This window comes from Mobula hypostoma, chromosome 8, assembly GCF_963921235.1.
Source record: "Mobula hypostoma chromosome 8, sMobHyp1.1, whole genome shotgun sequence".
Taxonomy (NCBI): Eukaryota; Metazoa; Chordata; class Chondrichthyes; order Myliobatiformes; family Myliobatidae; genus Mobula; species Mobula hypostoma.
The window spans coordinates 110218379-110236187 of NC_086104.1; the positions used below are offsets into that span (position 1 = coordinate 110218379).

At 40.3% G+C, this 17809-nt stretch overlaps 1 protein-coding gene across 2 annotated transcripts in view; it reads left to right on the top strand.

The window, feature by feature from the left end:
- kif25 (kinesin family member 25) overlaps positions 1–17809 on the top strand; it is a 315794-nt gene that overhangs the window by 270088 nt on the left and 27897 nt on the right. For both annotated transcript variants that reach the window (XM_063056605.1, XM_063056604.1), the window contains one exon: positions 1584–1738. In XM_063056605.1, the coding sequence (XP_062912675.1) occupies positions 1584–1738 (155 nt within the window). The remainder of the gene's footprint in view (positions 1–1583; positions 1739–17809) is intronic.

Sequence of the window (17809 nt, forward strand, 5' to 3'; positions counted from 1 at the left end):
AAAGTCAACATGGTTTCCGTAAGGGGAAATCTTGCATGATTACTACGTTGGAATTCTTTGAGAAGTAACAGACAAGACAGACAAAAGAGCTAGCAGATGTTGTTGGACTTTCAGAAGGCATTTAACAAGGTGCTGCACATGAGGTTGCTAAACAAGATAAGAGCCCATGGTATTAATAGAAAGATACTCACATGAACTGGCAGGAGGCAAAGAGTGGGAATAAAGGGGGGCCTTTTCTGCTTGGCTGCCAGTGGTCAATGGTGTTCTGCAGGGGCCCACTATTTAATGTTTTATGTCAATAATCTGGATGTTGGTTTTGATAGCTCAATGGTCAAGTTTGTGGAAGTTACAAAGTTAGGTGGATGGGCAATCTGGCCAAGAAAGACTGTGGAATCTGTATGGTCATGCACCTGGTAGAAGGAATAAAGGCATAGACTATTCCCTTAATGGAGACTGAATTCAGAAATCAGAAGGATTTGGGAGTCTTAGTGCAGGATTCCCTATAAGGTTAAGTTGCAGGGTGAGTTGGTAGTAAGGATATATTGAAAGTGGAAATTGATAGATTCTTGATTAGTAAGGGTATCAAAGGATATAGGGAGAAGGCAGGAGAATGGGATTGAGAGGGAAAATATATCAGCCAGTATTGAGTGGCCTAATACTGCCCCTATGTCTTATAATCTTATAGCTGTGGGTGGTATTAACTCTTGTTAAGTGTTTGGGGAAGAAATCATTGTAAAAATCTGTGATAGGAAGTAAAATACATTTTAATATGTGTAACTGACTTATCAGAATTGAAGAAATTCTGTTTTGAAAGGGTGCAGGCAGATAAAGAACAATTGATTTTATGTGCATTGCTTAGGAAAAATTGCCAACACTTGACTTTAAAACATAACCTGGTTACTGTCAGAAAGCAAAGGAAATGAGTGTTGGTTTTCTCCAGGTGATGCTGCTGAAAGACTCAGCTAACCCTCTCTCTACTTTTACTCATTAGTCATTCTGCAATTTCCCCTTAAAACCCAGAACTCGTGTTCCTTCTCATAAAATCTATCTCTAACATCATGATTACTGTTTTTGAGCTTAATTTCACAACTATGCCTTCAGGATCTATCCTGTATGCAGCTTAGGTTTACCAGCCTCAGCTTGTTTAACAAAGCCCAGAGTATGCAGAATTTGTAAGAGCACAGAAGTTTGTTTTTCCTACATAATTTCACTTGTTCATCCATACTCAAAACTGGATAATAGCCATGCAGAACTAGAGGTGTATCCGTGCCATTTTGAAAAGGCTTCATTGTCTTTGATGAAAACAAAGACAGATTTAGACTAGAAGCCAGCATGCAGGTCCTGTAGCTAGGGTTTGACTCTTTGCAAGAGATCAAATAGGATTTTATGTGACCTGCGCAGAATCTGAAACTGTAGTAGGAAAGCCTTCTATCTTAGATTCCATCATTTTGATTCCATAATAGCCACATAATTATCCTTCAAAGTAGCTTTCAAGGAGTACTGGAACCAAAAAAGATGTTTAAGATTTTTGTAATAATGTTTCTTGTTTATTCGTTTGTACATAACTATTTGCCATGTTACAGACATGTTGAGAATCCTACAAGTATTCTGAATGTCATCTCCCATGGTTTACAACATAGAGCCAAGCATCCAACATTAATCCATGCACATTCCTCTCGGTCCCATCTTGTGATAACAATTGCTATAACCACTAAAGCCATTGCTGACAATAGAGCAGGTAAGGAAATCTGAAAATGTTTCCGATTATGGAATTTGTTGATTAATTAAAAGTATTTTTATTTTATTGTTCTAGATGTGTGGATGCAAAACATATCATTACAATCTGCCATTTCCTATCACAGATCACAGTTCAGCACTGTCTTTCCAATCTATTGCTGCTAAGCATTCAACTACAGAGGCTTCTGTATTTTCAAAGCATCTTAAAAGCAAGCTGCAGTTGGTGGATCTTGCTGGCAGTGAATGCATTGGTAATCTGCATTAAATCCTTCCTCGGAACAAATTGCCGCGTTCATGTGTAGAAAAATAGCAATTTTGCTTCATCAGATACCTAGGTGGCAACAAGGGAAGGGTAATTTGATTTGTGAATTTACCAATGGATAACATACACTCAGTGGTCACTTCATTAGACGCCTCTTGTTCGTAATAAAGTGGCCACTGAGTCTATGTTCATGGTCTTCCGCTGCTGCAGCTTTTCCACTTCAGGGTTTGACATGCGCATCCAGAGATGCTGTTCTGTACACCACTGTTGTAAAGCATGGTTGTCTGAGTTACTGTCACTCTCCTGTCAACTTGAAACAGTCTGGTCATTTTCCTCTGACCTCTCTCATTACCAAGGCATTTTTACGAACAAAACTGCTGCTCACCGGATGATGTTTTTTTTTGTTTTTTGCACCATTCTCTGTAAACTCTTGACACTGTTGTGTGAAAACCCCAGGAGATCAGCAGCTTCTGATATACTTAAACCACCCTGTCTAGCTCCAACTATGATTCCACGGTCAAGGTCACAGATCATAATTCTTACCCATTCTGATATTTGGTCTGAACAACAACTAAACCTCTTGACCATGTTTGTGTGGTTTTATGCACTGAGATGCTGCCACATGATTGGCTGATTAGATATTTGTAGTAATGAGCAAGTGTGACTAATAAAGTGGCCACTGAGTGTAGAAAATGCTGAAACATGTGTATCACGTGGCTGGTTTCTCTCTATTGGTAACTTTGATACTGGAATTCCATAGTGTGTGAAAGACAAAGAACCTACAATATGTGATTTTGCACTTCCTATCTCCTGATCTTTGACAGGACTGTGCTAGGTGGGGAAGAAAGCAACTCAGAATCACCTATTTTACATGATTCTAACTCTTCAGCGCAAAAAATGGCCAATGTACACACATAATCAACGTACTTTTTGTCTCATTAGTGTTTAACACAACTAAACACTCATGATGAATGTTGGCTCCTGGTAACAACCCTGAGAGATAGTCGATTAATTTACCACTAAAAAAGAAAAACATGCCAAAATGTTAATGTAGTCTAGAAGTGAAATGGGATTTGATTCTGGTACTGTTGGTAGCATATTGGGTAATCAGACAGCTGTGCATCAGTAAGTCTCCAAGGCTGGGCTTTACAAGGGAGATGGGAAAGCCTTCCACCAATATATTAAGGTCAAAAATATCAGCCATGGTCAAGAGCATATCTTCATGGTGGATCAATCTCTAACAGTCCTGAAGAAGTGTCCAAAATTCATGAAAATAGAAAATCTAGACTGACCATTCTCATGTCTGAGAGATTTGAAAAGGTATTATCAACCCAGCTGTGAGTCAGTAGGCCATTTTAATCACCTTCCTTATCTTGAAAGAGAGAAGATGAATCAGCAAGGAATTCTGTTCCTGATCAAATATTAAATCTTTTGACAATCAGCTGCAAGTTGGTATTGGTGGTATCCCAAGAGTATACAGTGGTGCTGGAAAGTTTGTGAATGCTTTAGAATTTTCTCTGTTTCTGCATAAATATACCCTAAAATATGATCAGATCGTCACATAAGTCCTAAAACTAGATAAAGAGAACCAAATTAAATGAAAGAGACAAAAATACATCATACTTATTTGTTTACTTATTGAAAAAAATGATCTAATATTACATGTATTTTTTGGAAAAAAGTGTGAACTTTTGCTTTCAGTAACTGCTATGACCCCCTTGTAATGGTGTATCTGGTAATTGTTGGACAGTCCTGAACATCGGCTTGGAGGAATTTTAGACTATTCCTCCATACAAAACTGTTTCAGTTCATCAATATTTTTGGGATACCTTACATGAATAGCCCTTTTCAGGTCATGGCACTGAGCTGGCCAATTCAAAAAATAATTTCTTCTTTTTAAACCATTGTTGTTGATTTACTCTTGTGTTTCGGATTATTGTCCTGTTGCACCATCTAACTTCTATTAAGCTTCAGGTGATGGACCACTACCCTGACATTCTCCTGTAAAATATCTTGATACAATTTTGAATTCATTGTTTCCTCGATGATTGCAAGCTGCCCAGGCCCTGAGGCAGATAAAGCAGCCCCAAATCATGATGCTCCTTCCAACATGCTTCACAGTGGTTATGGGGTTTTGATGTTGGTTTGCAGTGCCCCTTTGCCACCAAACATAGCAGTGTGCATTTATGTCAAAAAGTTCCATTTTTCTCTCTGTCCACAGAACATTGTCCCAGAAGATTGTGGAACATCCAGGTGGTCTTTGCAAACTTGAGACATGCAGCAATGTTTTTCTTTGGAGAGCAGTAGTTTCCTCCATGGTGTCCTTCCATAAACACCATTCTTGTTCAGTGTTTTTCTTATAGTGGACACATGAACAGAGACTTTAGCAAGTTCTGCAGGTCTTTTGATGTTGCCCTTGGGTTTGTTTTCATCTCCTTCAGCATTGCACATTGTGCTCTTGGTGTGATCTTTGCAGGACACCCAGTCCTAGGGAAACTAGCAACAGTACTCAATTTCCTCTATTTGCAGACAATTTCTCTTACTGTAGTCTGATGAACACTCTAGAAGTGTGTTTGTAGCCTTTTCCAACTTAATGCATCTCTACAATTCTTCTCCTAAGGATCCCTGTAAGTTGTTTTGATCGAGGCATGGTGCACATAAAGAGATCTTTCCTGAGAAGAGCAGGCTCTGTTAATAACCTGACTTTGTGTGTTTCCTTTCATAGGGCAGGGCACCTCGACAACCCACACCTCCAATCTCAACTCGTTGATTGGAACACCTGACTTCAAATAGCTTTTTTAGAAGGCATTACCCCAGAGGTTCATATAATGTTTTTGAACCTGGACTGTGATTGTTTAAATGGTGTACTCAGTAATGACGAGAAGTACAATTGTTTGTGTGTTATTAGTTTAGGCAGATTGTGTCTATTATTGTGCCTTAGATGAAGATCAGATCACATTTTGTGAGTAATTATTGCAGAAAACCAGGTAATTGCAAAGGATTCACAAACATTTTTTTGCAACTGCAATTCTGCCCTTGGTAAACATGCCATAAAAAGGTACAAGCAAAGAAAGTGAAGCAAGATTAAGAGACTCTAAAATTTCATATTCATTTTGATATTAGGATAAACTTTTTAAGGGGATATAATACTCGGCAACTTTGAAGATACATTCTTCTGTTAGTATTTTCACTGCTTATTCTGAGTTATCAGAGACAGCATGTTCAATCTGTGGTTTAACTTCTGAAAGGTATGTCAGGAGTAACAGGTTCAGCTCTGAGAGAAACTTCATCTATAAATCGCAGCTTATCAGCATTGGCTGATGTGTTTGGAGCACTAGCAGAGCAACGATCGCATATACCTTACCGAAACAGCAAGTTGACTCACCTGCTTCAGGACTCCTTGGGTATGTGTATATTCTGTAAAAGATTTTCATAACAATCAACTATTTTGATATTGAGTACTTGCACTAATACTCATCGTGCATTGCAAGTAAATTCAACCACAGTACACTGCATTTACAAACTGCACCTACACTTCAAATTACCATCAACTTACATTTCATCAGCATGTTTCAAATGCATAAATACTTCTGATTGGGACTTAGCACTTTAAAATTAAAATACTTCATATTTTGTCTGGGTAGCCTCTAACCTAAAGACATGAACATTGATTTCTGTATCTTTTGGTAATTTCTCCCCTCTCCCTCTTCCCTCTTTTTTCATTCCCCAATCTGGCTTCCCTCTTACAATATTTTCTTCTCCTCACCTGACCAGCTCCTCCCTCTGGTGCTGCTCCTCCTTCCCTTTCTTCCATAGTCTACTGTCCTCTCCAATCAGACTCCATCTTCTTCAGCCCTTTACCTCTTATAGCAAATTTGCAGATGGCACAAAGCTGGGTGGCAGTGTGAAATATGAGGAGGATGTTATGAGAATGCAGGGTGACTTGGACAGGCTGGGTGGGTGGGCAGATGCAGTTTAATGTGGATAAATGTGAGGTTATCCACTTTGGTGGTAAGAACAGGAAGGCAGATTATTATCTAAATGGAGTCAAGTTAGGAAAAGGGGAAGTACAACGAGATCTAGGTGTTCTTGTACATCAGTTACTAAAAGCAAGCATGCAAGTACAGCAGGCAGTGCAGAAAGCTAATGGCATGCTGGCCTTCATAACAAGAGGAATTGAGTATAGGAGCAAAGAGGTCCTTCTGCAGCTGCACAGGGCCCTGGTGAGACCACACCTGGAGTATTGTATGCAGTTTTGGTCTCCAAATTTGAGGAAGGACATTCTTGCTATTGAGAGAGTGCAGCATAGGTTCACAAAGTTATCCCTGGGATAGCGGGATTGGCATATGTTGAAAGATTGGAGCGACTGGGATTGTATACACTGGAATTTAGAAGGATGAGAGGGGATCTGATCGAAACATATAAGATTATTAAGAGATTGGACACGCTGGAGGCAGGAAGCATGTTCCCGCTGATGGGTGAGTCCAGAACTAAAGGCCACAATTTAAGAATAAGGGGTAGGCCATTTAGAATGGAGTTGAGGAAAAACTTTTTCACCCAGAGGGTGGTGGATATGTGGAATGCTCTGCCCCAGAAGGCAGTGGAGGCCAAGTCTCTGAATGCTTTCAAGAAAGAGATGGATAGAGCTCTTAAAGTTAGTGGAATCAAAGGTTATGGGGATAAGGCAGGAATTGGATATTGATTGTGGGTGATCAGCCATGATCATATTGAATGGCGGTGCTGGCTTGAAGGGCTGAATGGCCTACTCCTGCACCTATTGTCTATTGTCTATTATACCTGTCACCTTCCACCTTCTTAATTCATCTCCTTCCCTCACCCACCTTGCCTCTCACCTGGTTTCATCGATCACCTGCTAGTTTGTACTCCATTCCCTCTCCCCACCTTCTTATTCTGGCTTTTGCGCTCTTCCATTCAAGTACTGATGAGCTGTGTTAGTCTGAAACGTCGATAGTTTATACTTCTCCCTGGATGCTGCCTAACCTGCTTTCTTAGAAACATAAAAAAAAGCTACAGCACAATACAGGCCCTTCGGCCCACAATCCAGTGCCGAACATGTCCTTACTTTAGAAATTACTTAGGGTTACCCATAGCCCTCTATTCTTCTAGAATTTTGTGAGTGTTGCTCAGAATTGCTGGCATCTGCAGAATCTCTTGTGTTTGGAATTATATTTGTTATGCACATTGAAGAGGTTGCAATAAGCACCACCATTTTAATATGTGGATTAGTATATCAATTTACCAGGTGACCTTGATCTGGTTGCTGAATTAAATTAGTGACTTACGAGTTATTTATTTTTTTTATTTTAGAGATACGATAAGGTATCAAGCCCTTCCAGTCAAACAAGGCCACGCCACTCAATTATGCCCATGTGATTAATTAACCTACTAACGTTTTGGAATGTGGGAGAAAACAAGACCGTTCAGAGGAAACCTACGTGATCACAGGAAGAACGCACCAAACTCCCTACAGAGAGTGGCGGAATTGAACCTGGGTCACTAGTGCTGCGGTAGCATTACCCTAACTTCTAAAATTAAACTGAAGTGACTTAATTGGGCAGCTTATTGGGGTTGTATAGAAGCTGAGACAGAACATGCTGTAAAGAATGGCAGGTAGTCCAATGAGCACAGCAGTATAGTGGTAAAATGACAAGCCTAGTAACTAGAGTTGAAGATTATTAATCAGATACATGAGTCTGAATCTCACCACATCAGGTGGAGAATATAAATTAGATTAACAAATAAATCTGAAATTTTAACAAAAAGGCAATCTTTACAATGGTCACGATGAGACTATGTAATGATAATGTGTTTGGTGACTGCAAAGTTCTGAACACAAGGGAAGACTTTAAGCCTTATCGGCTATAAATACCACAAGTGCTCTCACTAAAGGGAGATAATACTGTAACTACCCAATCTTCAAAGATTAGTTTACTTCCCTGTTTATTCACCATGGTGAGCTTTACTGCCAATATCCAATAATTTGAGTGGTGGGATCACCCGCCCCCCCAACTAACAAAGTAAAACACAGTTCATTTATTTACAGTGATACTTGTTAAGATCCACACAGCGCTCTTAAAACAGATTTAAAACTCAGGGAATTTCTATCTTACACATTTTCTAATTCTTACAGAGGATTTGTATCTTACCTTATCAAATTACAAATCATTTCCGTAGCACAAACCATTTTTGTAGCACAAACCATTTTCAAAGACTAAAGCCAAGCATTCCTCAAATGCAAGGGATAAAGCATAAAGCATGTGTACAAGATGATGACAGGCATTGATCGTGTGGATAGTCCCAGGGTTGAAATGGCTAGTATGAGAGGACACAGTTTTAAGGTGCTTGGAAGCAGGTACAGAGGAGATGTCAGGGGTACATTTTTTTCGCAGAGAGTGGTGAGTGCATGGAATGGGCTGCCGGCAATGATGGCTGTGGCGGATACGATAGGGTCTTTGAAGAGACTCCTGGATAGGTACATGGAGCTTAGAAAAATAGAGGGCTATGGGTAACGCTAGGTAATTTCTAAGATAAGGCCATGTTCAGCACAGCTTTGTGGCCGAAGGGCCTGTATTGTGCTGTAGGTTTTCTATGTCTCTATACAGCAAAAAAAAAGATAAAGGATTTCCAAAACACAGGTACAATTCCTACAAGTTAAAAGACATAGCAAAGATGCAGAGAAACAAGTTGTCCATTGCAGAAACTGAAGCTGGAGAAATAAATTCTAGTTCTTCCATGTTTCTTGATATTCCTTATTCCACTCCTAATCATCTGAACTGCTCTCTAAAGTTATACTCCTTTTCTCCCACTTGAGTGACTTCACCAGCATGTGATATTTCCTTTTGGAGACATGGATCTTAGCTAGTTACCATTAATGTTGTACAGTTAACTTCTGAAACCTTTCATAAATTATTTGGACTACAAACACATCAGAATATCATATATTCTAAATGATATTATCTATCTGTTCTAAGAGCTTCCTTGAACTTAGCAACTTAAGAGTCAGCTTGTCAGTTCAAAACAACCCAAAATAAACAACCCATTGTGTTATACTCTGCTCCTGAGCAATAATAAAGCAGGCCCAGTGACTCTTTACAGACAATCTTCAATGTACAGAGCCTATTTGCAAAGCTGTGTTTTTGACATTAATCTGGTTTCCATTTACACTTTAAAAACTGAAGGCTGACTTCCATTTATGACCAGAAGTTAAACAAAGCAATATAGTTGAAAGTTTACTTACAACTGTTTGTGACCTTTCCAATGGCAGCTGCTATTTAGAAATCAAGCTTAGCAAACATGAGATAGAAGCCAATATATATTGCAACTATCATTAGTAATCATCATCTTCAAGAATTGCATTAGTTCCTGATTGAGTTTTGCAGAATGGAGGATAGTACTGGAAATGGGGCCATAATACTTAGCAAAGGAAGGTCAAATAAAGGGAACTACACACGTAAGAGAGAAAATAGTGGAATCGCTAATATAAAGATTACACCAAGAGAACAAGTAGAATCATAGAGTAATACGACATAGAAGCAGGCCCTTCAGCCCATCTCATCCATGCTAACAAAGAAGCCCTTTAAATTAGCCCCTAGCAAAACATGATAGGTTTAGAAGAGTTCGCATTGATTTAAGAAAGGGAACCTTATTTAACTTATTTATTGGAGTTTTTTGATGATGTGACTGGTAGAATAGGTAAGTATCCTAGGTGTATTTAGATTTTCAAAAAGTTCTAGAAGGGCCCACACAGCAGGTTGGTCAACAAAGTTAGAACCCATGGATTGGGGATACTATACCAATGCAGTCTGAGAATTAATAATTGGACTGTGACAATAAATGGGTATTTCTCCGGTTTATAAACCATAGAAACCATAGAAACTACAGCACAGAAACAGGCCTTTTGGCCCTTCTTGGCTGTGCTGAACCATTTTCTGCCTAGTCCCACTGACCTGCACACGGACCATATGCCTCCATACACCTCCCATCTCTGTATCTGTCCAATTTATTCTTAAATGTTAAAAAAGAATCCGCATTTACCACCTCGTCTGGCAGCTCATTCCATGCTCCCGCCACTCTCTGTGTGAAGAAGCCCCCGCTAATGTTCCCTTTAAACTTTTCCCCCCTCACCCTAAACCCATGTCCTCTGGTTTTTTTCTACCCTTGCCTCAGTGGAAAAAGCCTGCTTGCATTCACTCTATCTATACCCATCATAATTTTATATACCTCTATCAAATCTCCCCTCATTCTTCTAAGCTCTAGGAAATAAAGTCCCAACCTATTCAACCTTTCTCTGTAACTGAGTTTCTCAAGTCCCGGCAACATCCTTGTAAACCTTCTCTGCACTCTTTCAATCTTATTTATATCCTTCCTGTAATTTGGTGACCAAAACTGAACACAATACTCCAGATTCGGCCTCACCAATGCCTTATACAACCTCATCATAACATTCCAGCTCTTATTCTCAATACTTTGATTAATAAAGGCCAATGTACCAAAAGCTCTCTTTACGACCCTATCTACCCGTGACGCCACTTTTAGGGAATTTTGTATCTGTATTCCCAGATCCCTCTGTTCCACTGCACTCCTCAGTGCCTTACCATTAACCCTGTATGTTCTACGTTGGTTTGTCCTTCCAACATGCAATACCTTACACTTGTCAGTATTAAACTCCATCTGCCATTTTTTAGCCCTTTTTCCAGCTGGTCCAAGTCCCTCTGCAGGCTCTGAAAACCTTCCTCACTGTCTACTACACCTCCAATCTTTGTATCATCAACAAACTTGCTGATCCAATTTACCACATTATCATCCAGATCATTGACATAGATGACAAATAACAATGGACCCAGCACTGATCCCTGTGGCACACCACTAGTAACAGGCCTCCACTCAGAGAAGCAATTCTCTACCACCACTCTCTGGCTTCTTCCATCAAGCCAATGTCTAATCCAATTTACCACCTCTCCATGTATACCTAGCGACTGAATTTTCCTAACTAACCTCCCATGCGGGACCTTGTCAAAGGCCTTACTGAAGTCCATGTACACAATATCCACTGCTTTCCCTTCATCCACTTTCCTGGTAACCTCCTCGAAAAACTCCAATAGATTGGTCAAACATGACCTACCATTCACAAAGCTATGTTGACTCTCCCTAATAAGTCCCAGTCTATCCAAATGCTTGTAGATTCTGTCTCTTACTACTCCCTCCAATAACTTACCTACTACCGACGTTAAACTTACTGGCCTATAATTTCCCGGATTACTTTTCGATCCTTTTTTAAACAACAGAACAACATGAGCCACTCTCCAATCCTCCGGCACCTCACCTGTAGACAGCGACATTTTAAATATTTCAGCCAGAGCCCCTGCAATTTCAACACTAGTCTCCTTCAAGGTCCGAGGGAACACCCTGTCAGGTCCCGGGGATTTATCCACTTTAATTTTCCTCAAGACAGCAAGGACCTCCTCCTTTTCGATCTGTACAGTTTCCATGATCTCACTACTTATTTCCCTTAATTCCATAGACTTCCTGCCAGTTTCCTTAGTAAACACAGACGCAAAAAACCTATTTAAGATCTCTCCCATTTCCTTTGGTTCAGCACATAGCCGAACACTCTGATCTTCAAGAGGACCAATTTTATCCCCTACAATCCTTTTGCTCTTAATATACCTGTAAAAGCTCTTTGGATTATCCTTCACTTTGACTGCCAAGGCAACCTCATGTCAAGTTGCAACCAGTGGGGTACCACAGGAGGTCATGCTATTCAGAATCAGATTTATTATTACTGACGTAGGGTGTGAAATTTTTTTGTTTCATCTCAGCAGTACAGTGCAAGTCATATGTTACAAAAATAAATAAAAGGCACAAAAGGGGAATAGAGAGTTAATGTTCATGGACTGTTCCGATAGCTGTTCCTAAAACTTTAAATGTGGGTTTTCAGGCTCATGTACCTTCCCGCCCAGTGGTAGTAATATGAAAGGGCATGTCCCAATGGTGAAGGGTCCTCAAAGATGGATGCTACCTTGAGACACCGCCTCTTGCAAATGTCCTCAATGGTGGGAGGGTTGTGCCTGCGATGGAGCTGATTGAATCTACAACCCTCTGCAGCCTCTTACAATCCTGTGCATTGGAGCCGCCAAACCAGGCAGTGATTCAACCAGTCAGAATGCTCTTCACTGTATATCTGTAGAAATTTGCAAGAGCATTTGGTGACAAACCAAACATTCTCAAACTCCAAGTGAAGGACAGCCATTGGTGTGCCTCCTTCATGATTGCATTAATGTGTTGGTCCAAGGACAGACCCTCTGAGATGTTGATGCCGAGGAACTTGAAGCTGCTCACTCTTTTCACTGCTGAATAGTGTGTGTTCTCCTGACTTCCCCTTCAGTTTTGTTGAGGGAACTAAATGTCACATTTCCAAGTCTGATAATGCAAAACTGGCTCAATTCCACCGCTGTTTGTAAGGAATTTGTATGTTCTCCCCTGAACGTGTTGAGTTTCCCCCCGGTGTTGCAGTTTCCTCCCATTTTCCAAAGCTGTATGGGTTAGTAGTTTAATTGGTCACATTTGTATAATTGGATGGGGTGCACTTGTTGGACCAGAAGTCCCTGATACTGTATCTCTGAATAAATGAATGAATAACTAAATAACTCACTCACTCATCCAGGTTCTAAGTAGTGGAAAGGATGAAAAGAGGCCACAGACAAGTTAAGTGAACAGGCAAGAACATAGAATATAATCTCGAAAATATGAGTTTATTCACTTTGGTGCATAAAACAACAAGTCGGGAGACTCTGTCTACTGCCCAATGGAGTGACACACATTTTGTGTGGCTGCGATTGATTCTTCCTTTTCCCCAGTTTAAACTTAGAATTTTTAACTTTTATTTGCCGGATCTTAGAGGGGAATCGTTGTTATTATGTCACAAGCTTTAAGAAGTGGAAAGCAGGTTTTTGAATTCAGCAATGGAAAGGGGAAAACTGCGAAAGGAAAATCAGATGATATGTCTGTTTGGGCTGAGTGTTTAGAACATTCACTGATGGCTCTCGACAGGAAAATAGACAACAACACGGTAAAACTTGATGTTAACTCTGCTGAGATGAAGTCGTTACGAGAGAGTTTTCAATTTGTGCAGGAAAATATTATTTCCTTGAATTCTTATCTTAAAGAGACAGATAGCGAATAGTTCAGCCCGCTTGCAAAAGTCTCAACATAAGGTTATCGATTTGGAAGCAAGATCTCGTCAGAATAATATTCAAATTGTTGGACTGAAGGAAGGATCTGAGAGTGGGGATTTATTGGACTATTTTGCTAACTTGTTTCAATCTCTGTTTCCGGATATTTTACCTCAACCTCCCGATATTGAAAGAGCACATAGAATTTTCACTTCAAAATCTCAGGATCCGAATAAACCAAGGTCAGTTTTAGTCTGCTTTCTTCGTTTCAAAGTTAAAGACTAAATTATGAAATATACAAGGAAACACAGAGTTTTTAAATTCAAGGGTTCCGAGATTTGTTTTTATGAAGATTATCCACGGGAAGTTATGGACCTGTGGTCTAAATTTGCTCCAACCATGAAGATAGCCTATGATAAGGGATTATTCCAAACAACAGGAATTCTGCAGATGCTGGAAATTCAAGCAACGTACATCAAAGTTGCTGGTGAATGCAGCAGGCCAAGCAGCATCTATAGGAAGAGACGACTGCGCCTCTTCCCATAGATGCTGCTTGGCCTGCTGCGTTCACCAGCAACTTTGATGTACGTTGCAGGGATTATTCCCATCACTTGGCTATTCAGCGCGATTAAAATTATTTCCCAAAGATTTGACTCCATGTGTTTTTCTGGACCCCAAAGCGGCATTGGACTCTATTTCGGTTGCAGCCGAGGTTTGAATGGTTTTAGGTCTGCTGAATAATTGTTATTTCGGAAAGAAAACAGGCTTTGAAGATTTCTGATTTACTTAAGATGTCCTTTGATCGAGGGACCATTTAAAACAGCAAGTCAAAAAATATATGTGAAAGGGAAAGTTGAAGTAACATTTTGTAGTCATAGATTCCCACCAATTGCCCCCCTTGAGAACATCTACCATAAACGCTGCCTAGGCAGGGTGAAAAGCATTATCAGGGATGCATCTCACCCTAACCATGGACTTTTTACTCTCCTCCCATCCGGTAGGCGCTACAGGAGCCTCCGCTCCCGCACCAGCAGGCACAGGAAGAACTTCTTCCCTGAGGCTGTGACACTGCTGAATCTCTCATCACAGCGCTAAGCAGTATTGCAACTGTATTGTACAGTCTCAGTACTTTTCTATTTGTGTGCTTTAGCACTTTTTTATTTGCAGTTATTTTGTAAATAACACTATTCTTTGCATTTCTGGTCAGATGCTAAATGCATTTAATTGGCTTTGTATCTGTACTCGGCACAATGACAATAAAGTTGAATCTAATCTAATTTAATCTAATCTAATCCTACAACACAGAAACTTCGATCCACTATGGCCATGCTAACGTTTTTCCTGTCTCCGTTAATCTCATTTTTTCACATTAGGTCCATATCATTCTATTGAAATTCTACCTAAATATCTCTTAAACATAGTAATTGTATCTGATTCCACCAACTCCCCTAACAGCACATTCCAGATACCAGTCATTCGGTGTAAAATAAAAATCCACTCATCTTCTTTGATACTCCTTCTTCTCACCTGAAGTCTAAAACTATGCTTGTCAAATCATTTGAATATGGCCCAAGTGCAGAGAGAGAGACACTGAAGCAGGTAGACAGTTCATGGACTTTAATGGGCACTTTCATAATTTTAGAGAGAAAGGAAAACAATAAAAGTCAGGCCAACAGGGCTGTTGAATAAAACTCTCAAAATGAAAGTAAAATGCCAACACTGCGGCTGAAAGCAATATCTTAAGTACCAAACGAATACTGCATCTTTTCAAGCATCAGTCAAAATGGTAGTCCTCTGAGAAGGACAAAGGTAAACAGGGAGTGTAACATTGCTGTGCTTTTACCCAAGTCTCAACAAGACTGCAATGAAAAGAAGGGAGTTAAATACCGCCATCATGAAATAGTAATTTGCTGCGTAATTGCCGAACCTACTACACAGCCCGCCTGTTGAGACATGTAGACCCTGCAGCAGAATCTGTGGTTGTGACAGGGCCCTCCTCCCTAGGTGGAGCTCCTGACCTGTGCCCGCTGGAAGTCCTGGATGAGAGGTTTGTCCCAGATGTCATTTGCCATGATCCAAGAACATTTCTCAGAGCCATATCCTTCTCAATCCATGAGTTACTGCACCTTGCCCCATACACACCAGGAGGCCTTGCACGAATAGACCAGGGATCCATCAACCAACTGGCGAGGAGGGGGAGGTGGGGTGACTGGGGCCAGGGGAGAGGTAATAACTGGCTTGAGCTGGGAAACTTTGAACAGTGGGTGGATCTTCATTGATGTTTGTAGGCGCAGTCTATACAAGACCTTGTTGATAGCCTTTTTCACTGCAAATAATCGATCCCACGTAGCACTGGGCCAATTTGCAGTTCTCAACCTTCAGAGAAAGATCCCTTGATGTCAACATTGTAGTTATTCTTGGCCAGAGTCAAACAATGGGAAAGAAAGGCACAAGGATGCAGTTGGCTATTTGCAGAAGAAGGCTGAGAGAGTACAGCTCCAATAGCAACGTCACATGCATCCACCTCAACAATGAGTGGCCAAGATAGGTTCTGGTGTTGCAGTACTGGGGCATTGGCTTACTGCTAGTGTCCCTTTCCAGTCAACTTTGGCCAGTTCACCTCTCATGCCATTGTAATTTCCTTTATTCCACTGAAATACCGACACATTGGAATTTAGTTTCTCCTTCTCAAATTTCAAAGTGAACTTGATCATATTGTGACCACTGTTCCCTAAGGGTTCCTTAACCTTATGCTCTCTTATCACTCCGGGATCATTGAACAACACCCAATCCAGCACAGCTGATCCCCAAGTGGGCTCAACAACAAGCTGTTCTAAAAAGCCATCTCTTAGACATTCTCTCTCTTGAGGCCCAGTACTGACCTGGTTTTCCCAATCCATTTTCATGTTAAAATCCCCGATTATCATGACTTTGCCCTTCTGACACACCTTTTCTACCTCCTGCTGTAATTTGTAATCCACATCTGGCTGCTGTTTGGAGGCCTGTATATTGATGTCTGTATCTGGGCTACCAATCTGTCATCCTATCTCATCTGATCTGTATGTCACAGAAGGCTCAACAATGTGTTTGATTCTTATCTGCATATTTTGTTCTGCAGAGGTTAGATATAAGCAATAAATGCCAGGCCAGCATTGACAGAAAGATTACGGAATGAAGGTTTTTATTCTGCATTAGTTGAATCCAGCTGACATTTTGCTCAAGTGTAGAGAGCAGAAGAGCAAGTTCTACAACAAAAGGGCAAGGAGGGAGAATTCTGATACCCACTTTTCTTTTTGCTATACTGCAAGTTCTCTTTGCCTTCCCAGTGTTATATTTTTTTGCATTCAGTCATGATTGCTGTCAAGTTGCATGGTGTGGTTGCTGTACCAGTTTTGTTTCTTCCTGCAGAGTGAAGTCAAAACTTTGCAAACAGCTCTTATCTCTAACCCTTGTCAGAATGCCTAATTTTTATTTACATTCACACTTCCCTTCACACAGGCTGCAAATGGTTAGTACATGCTACTCTTAGTACATGTTACTGGGGACATATTTACTGGCCAGAGCACTTCTCCCATTTCTGAGGAGGGTGATTCACTTTCCTACTGCAATATTTTTTAAAGGATTCAAAAATAATTAACCTACTTCATCTTCTAGCAAAGTCCACACACAAGCTGCACGTTACTATTAATGTAACAGTATAGAGATTTGTGAATGTCTGGAAATACATGCATCTTTGATCATTTCTGTCTGTCATCATTTTGGGTCAGTTTATTTTCTATTAGCCTGCTGACTATGTCCCACAGCCCTACTGTTACGACACATTGCAGAGACAGAAAAGCCTGCTACTCTGGTGCCCACTTTAACTCATTTGGGCTCAGTCTCTGAGACGGATTGCCTTTGTTCTACCCTTCCCTCTCCGACATTATCTGCTACTTAAACCCATCCAGTTTCCTGTCTTTCCCAGTTCTGATGAAGAATCTAGGATCTGAAACCTTAACTCTTTCTCCATATACAACCCTGAAATTCGTTTTCTTGCATGCATACAAGATGTTGCCCGGCCTGCTAAGTGTTTCTAGTATCTTCCGTTTTGAATTCCGACTTTCAGCTCCTGCATCTCTTTTTTTTAAATTTCCATGTACTGGATCTCCGAGCACTTTACTGAGGAAACTTTGTGCATGTGCTTCTAGTCTCACTGGTGGTGAAATTTGACGTCCCTAATTGAAATATTGATGTTGCAAGTATTTCCTTTAGTTCCTTAAACTCCTCCCCACAATTTTATCAGCAGGCAATGCTGCAAAAGTACTTTTCAGTAAGTTTTTTCATCTTTTATAGCTCACACAGTCACCACAATGGCATAAATTTTCCCCAGTATGGGATCCAGGATTTGTAAATTCAGTCTGCAAGAAAATTTACCCTATTTTTCCTTGAAATGAGAGATTCTCATGCAGCCTTGTCATCCTCCAGTTTTTATGTTAATCTCAGGGGAAAAGAGTGGTTTCCAATGAATCATCTCTTCTGGAAACAAAGTTCAAAGTAAGTTTATTATCGAGGTGCATATATGTCATCACATACTATTCTGGGATTCATTTTCTTCACAATCAATACAAAGAAACACAAT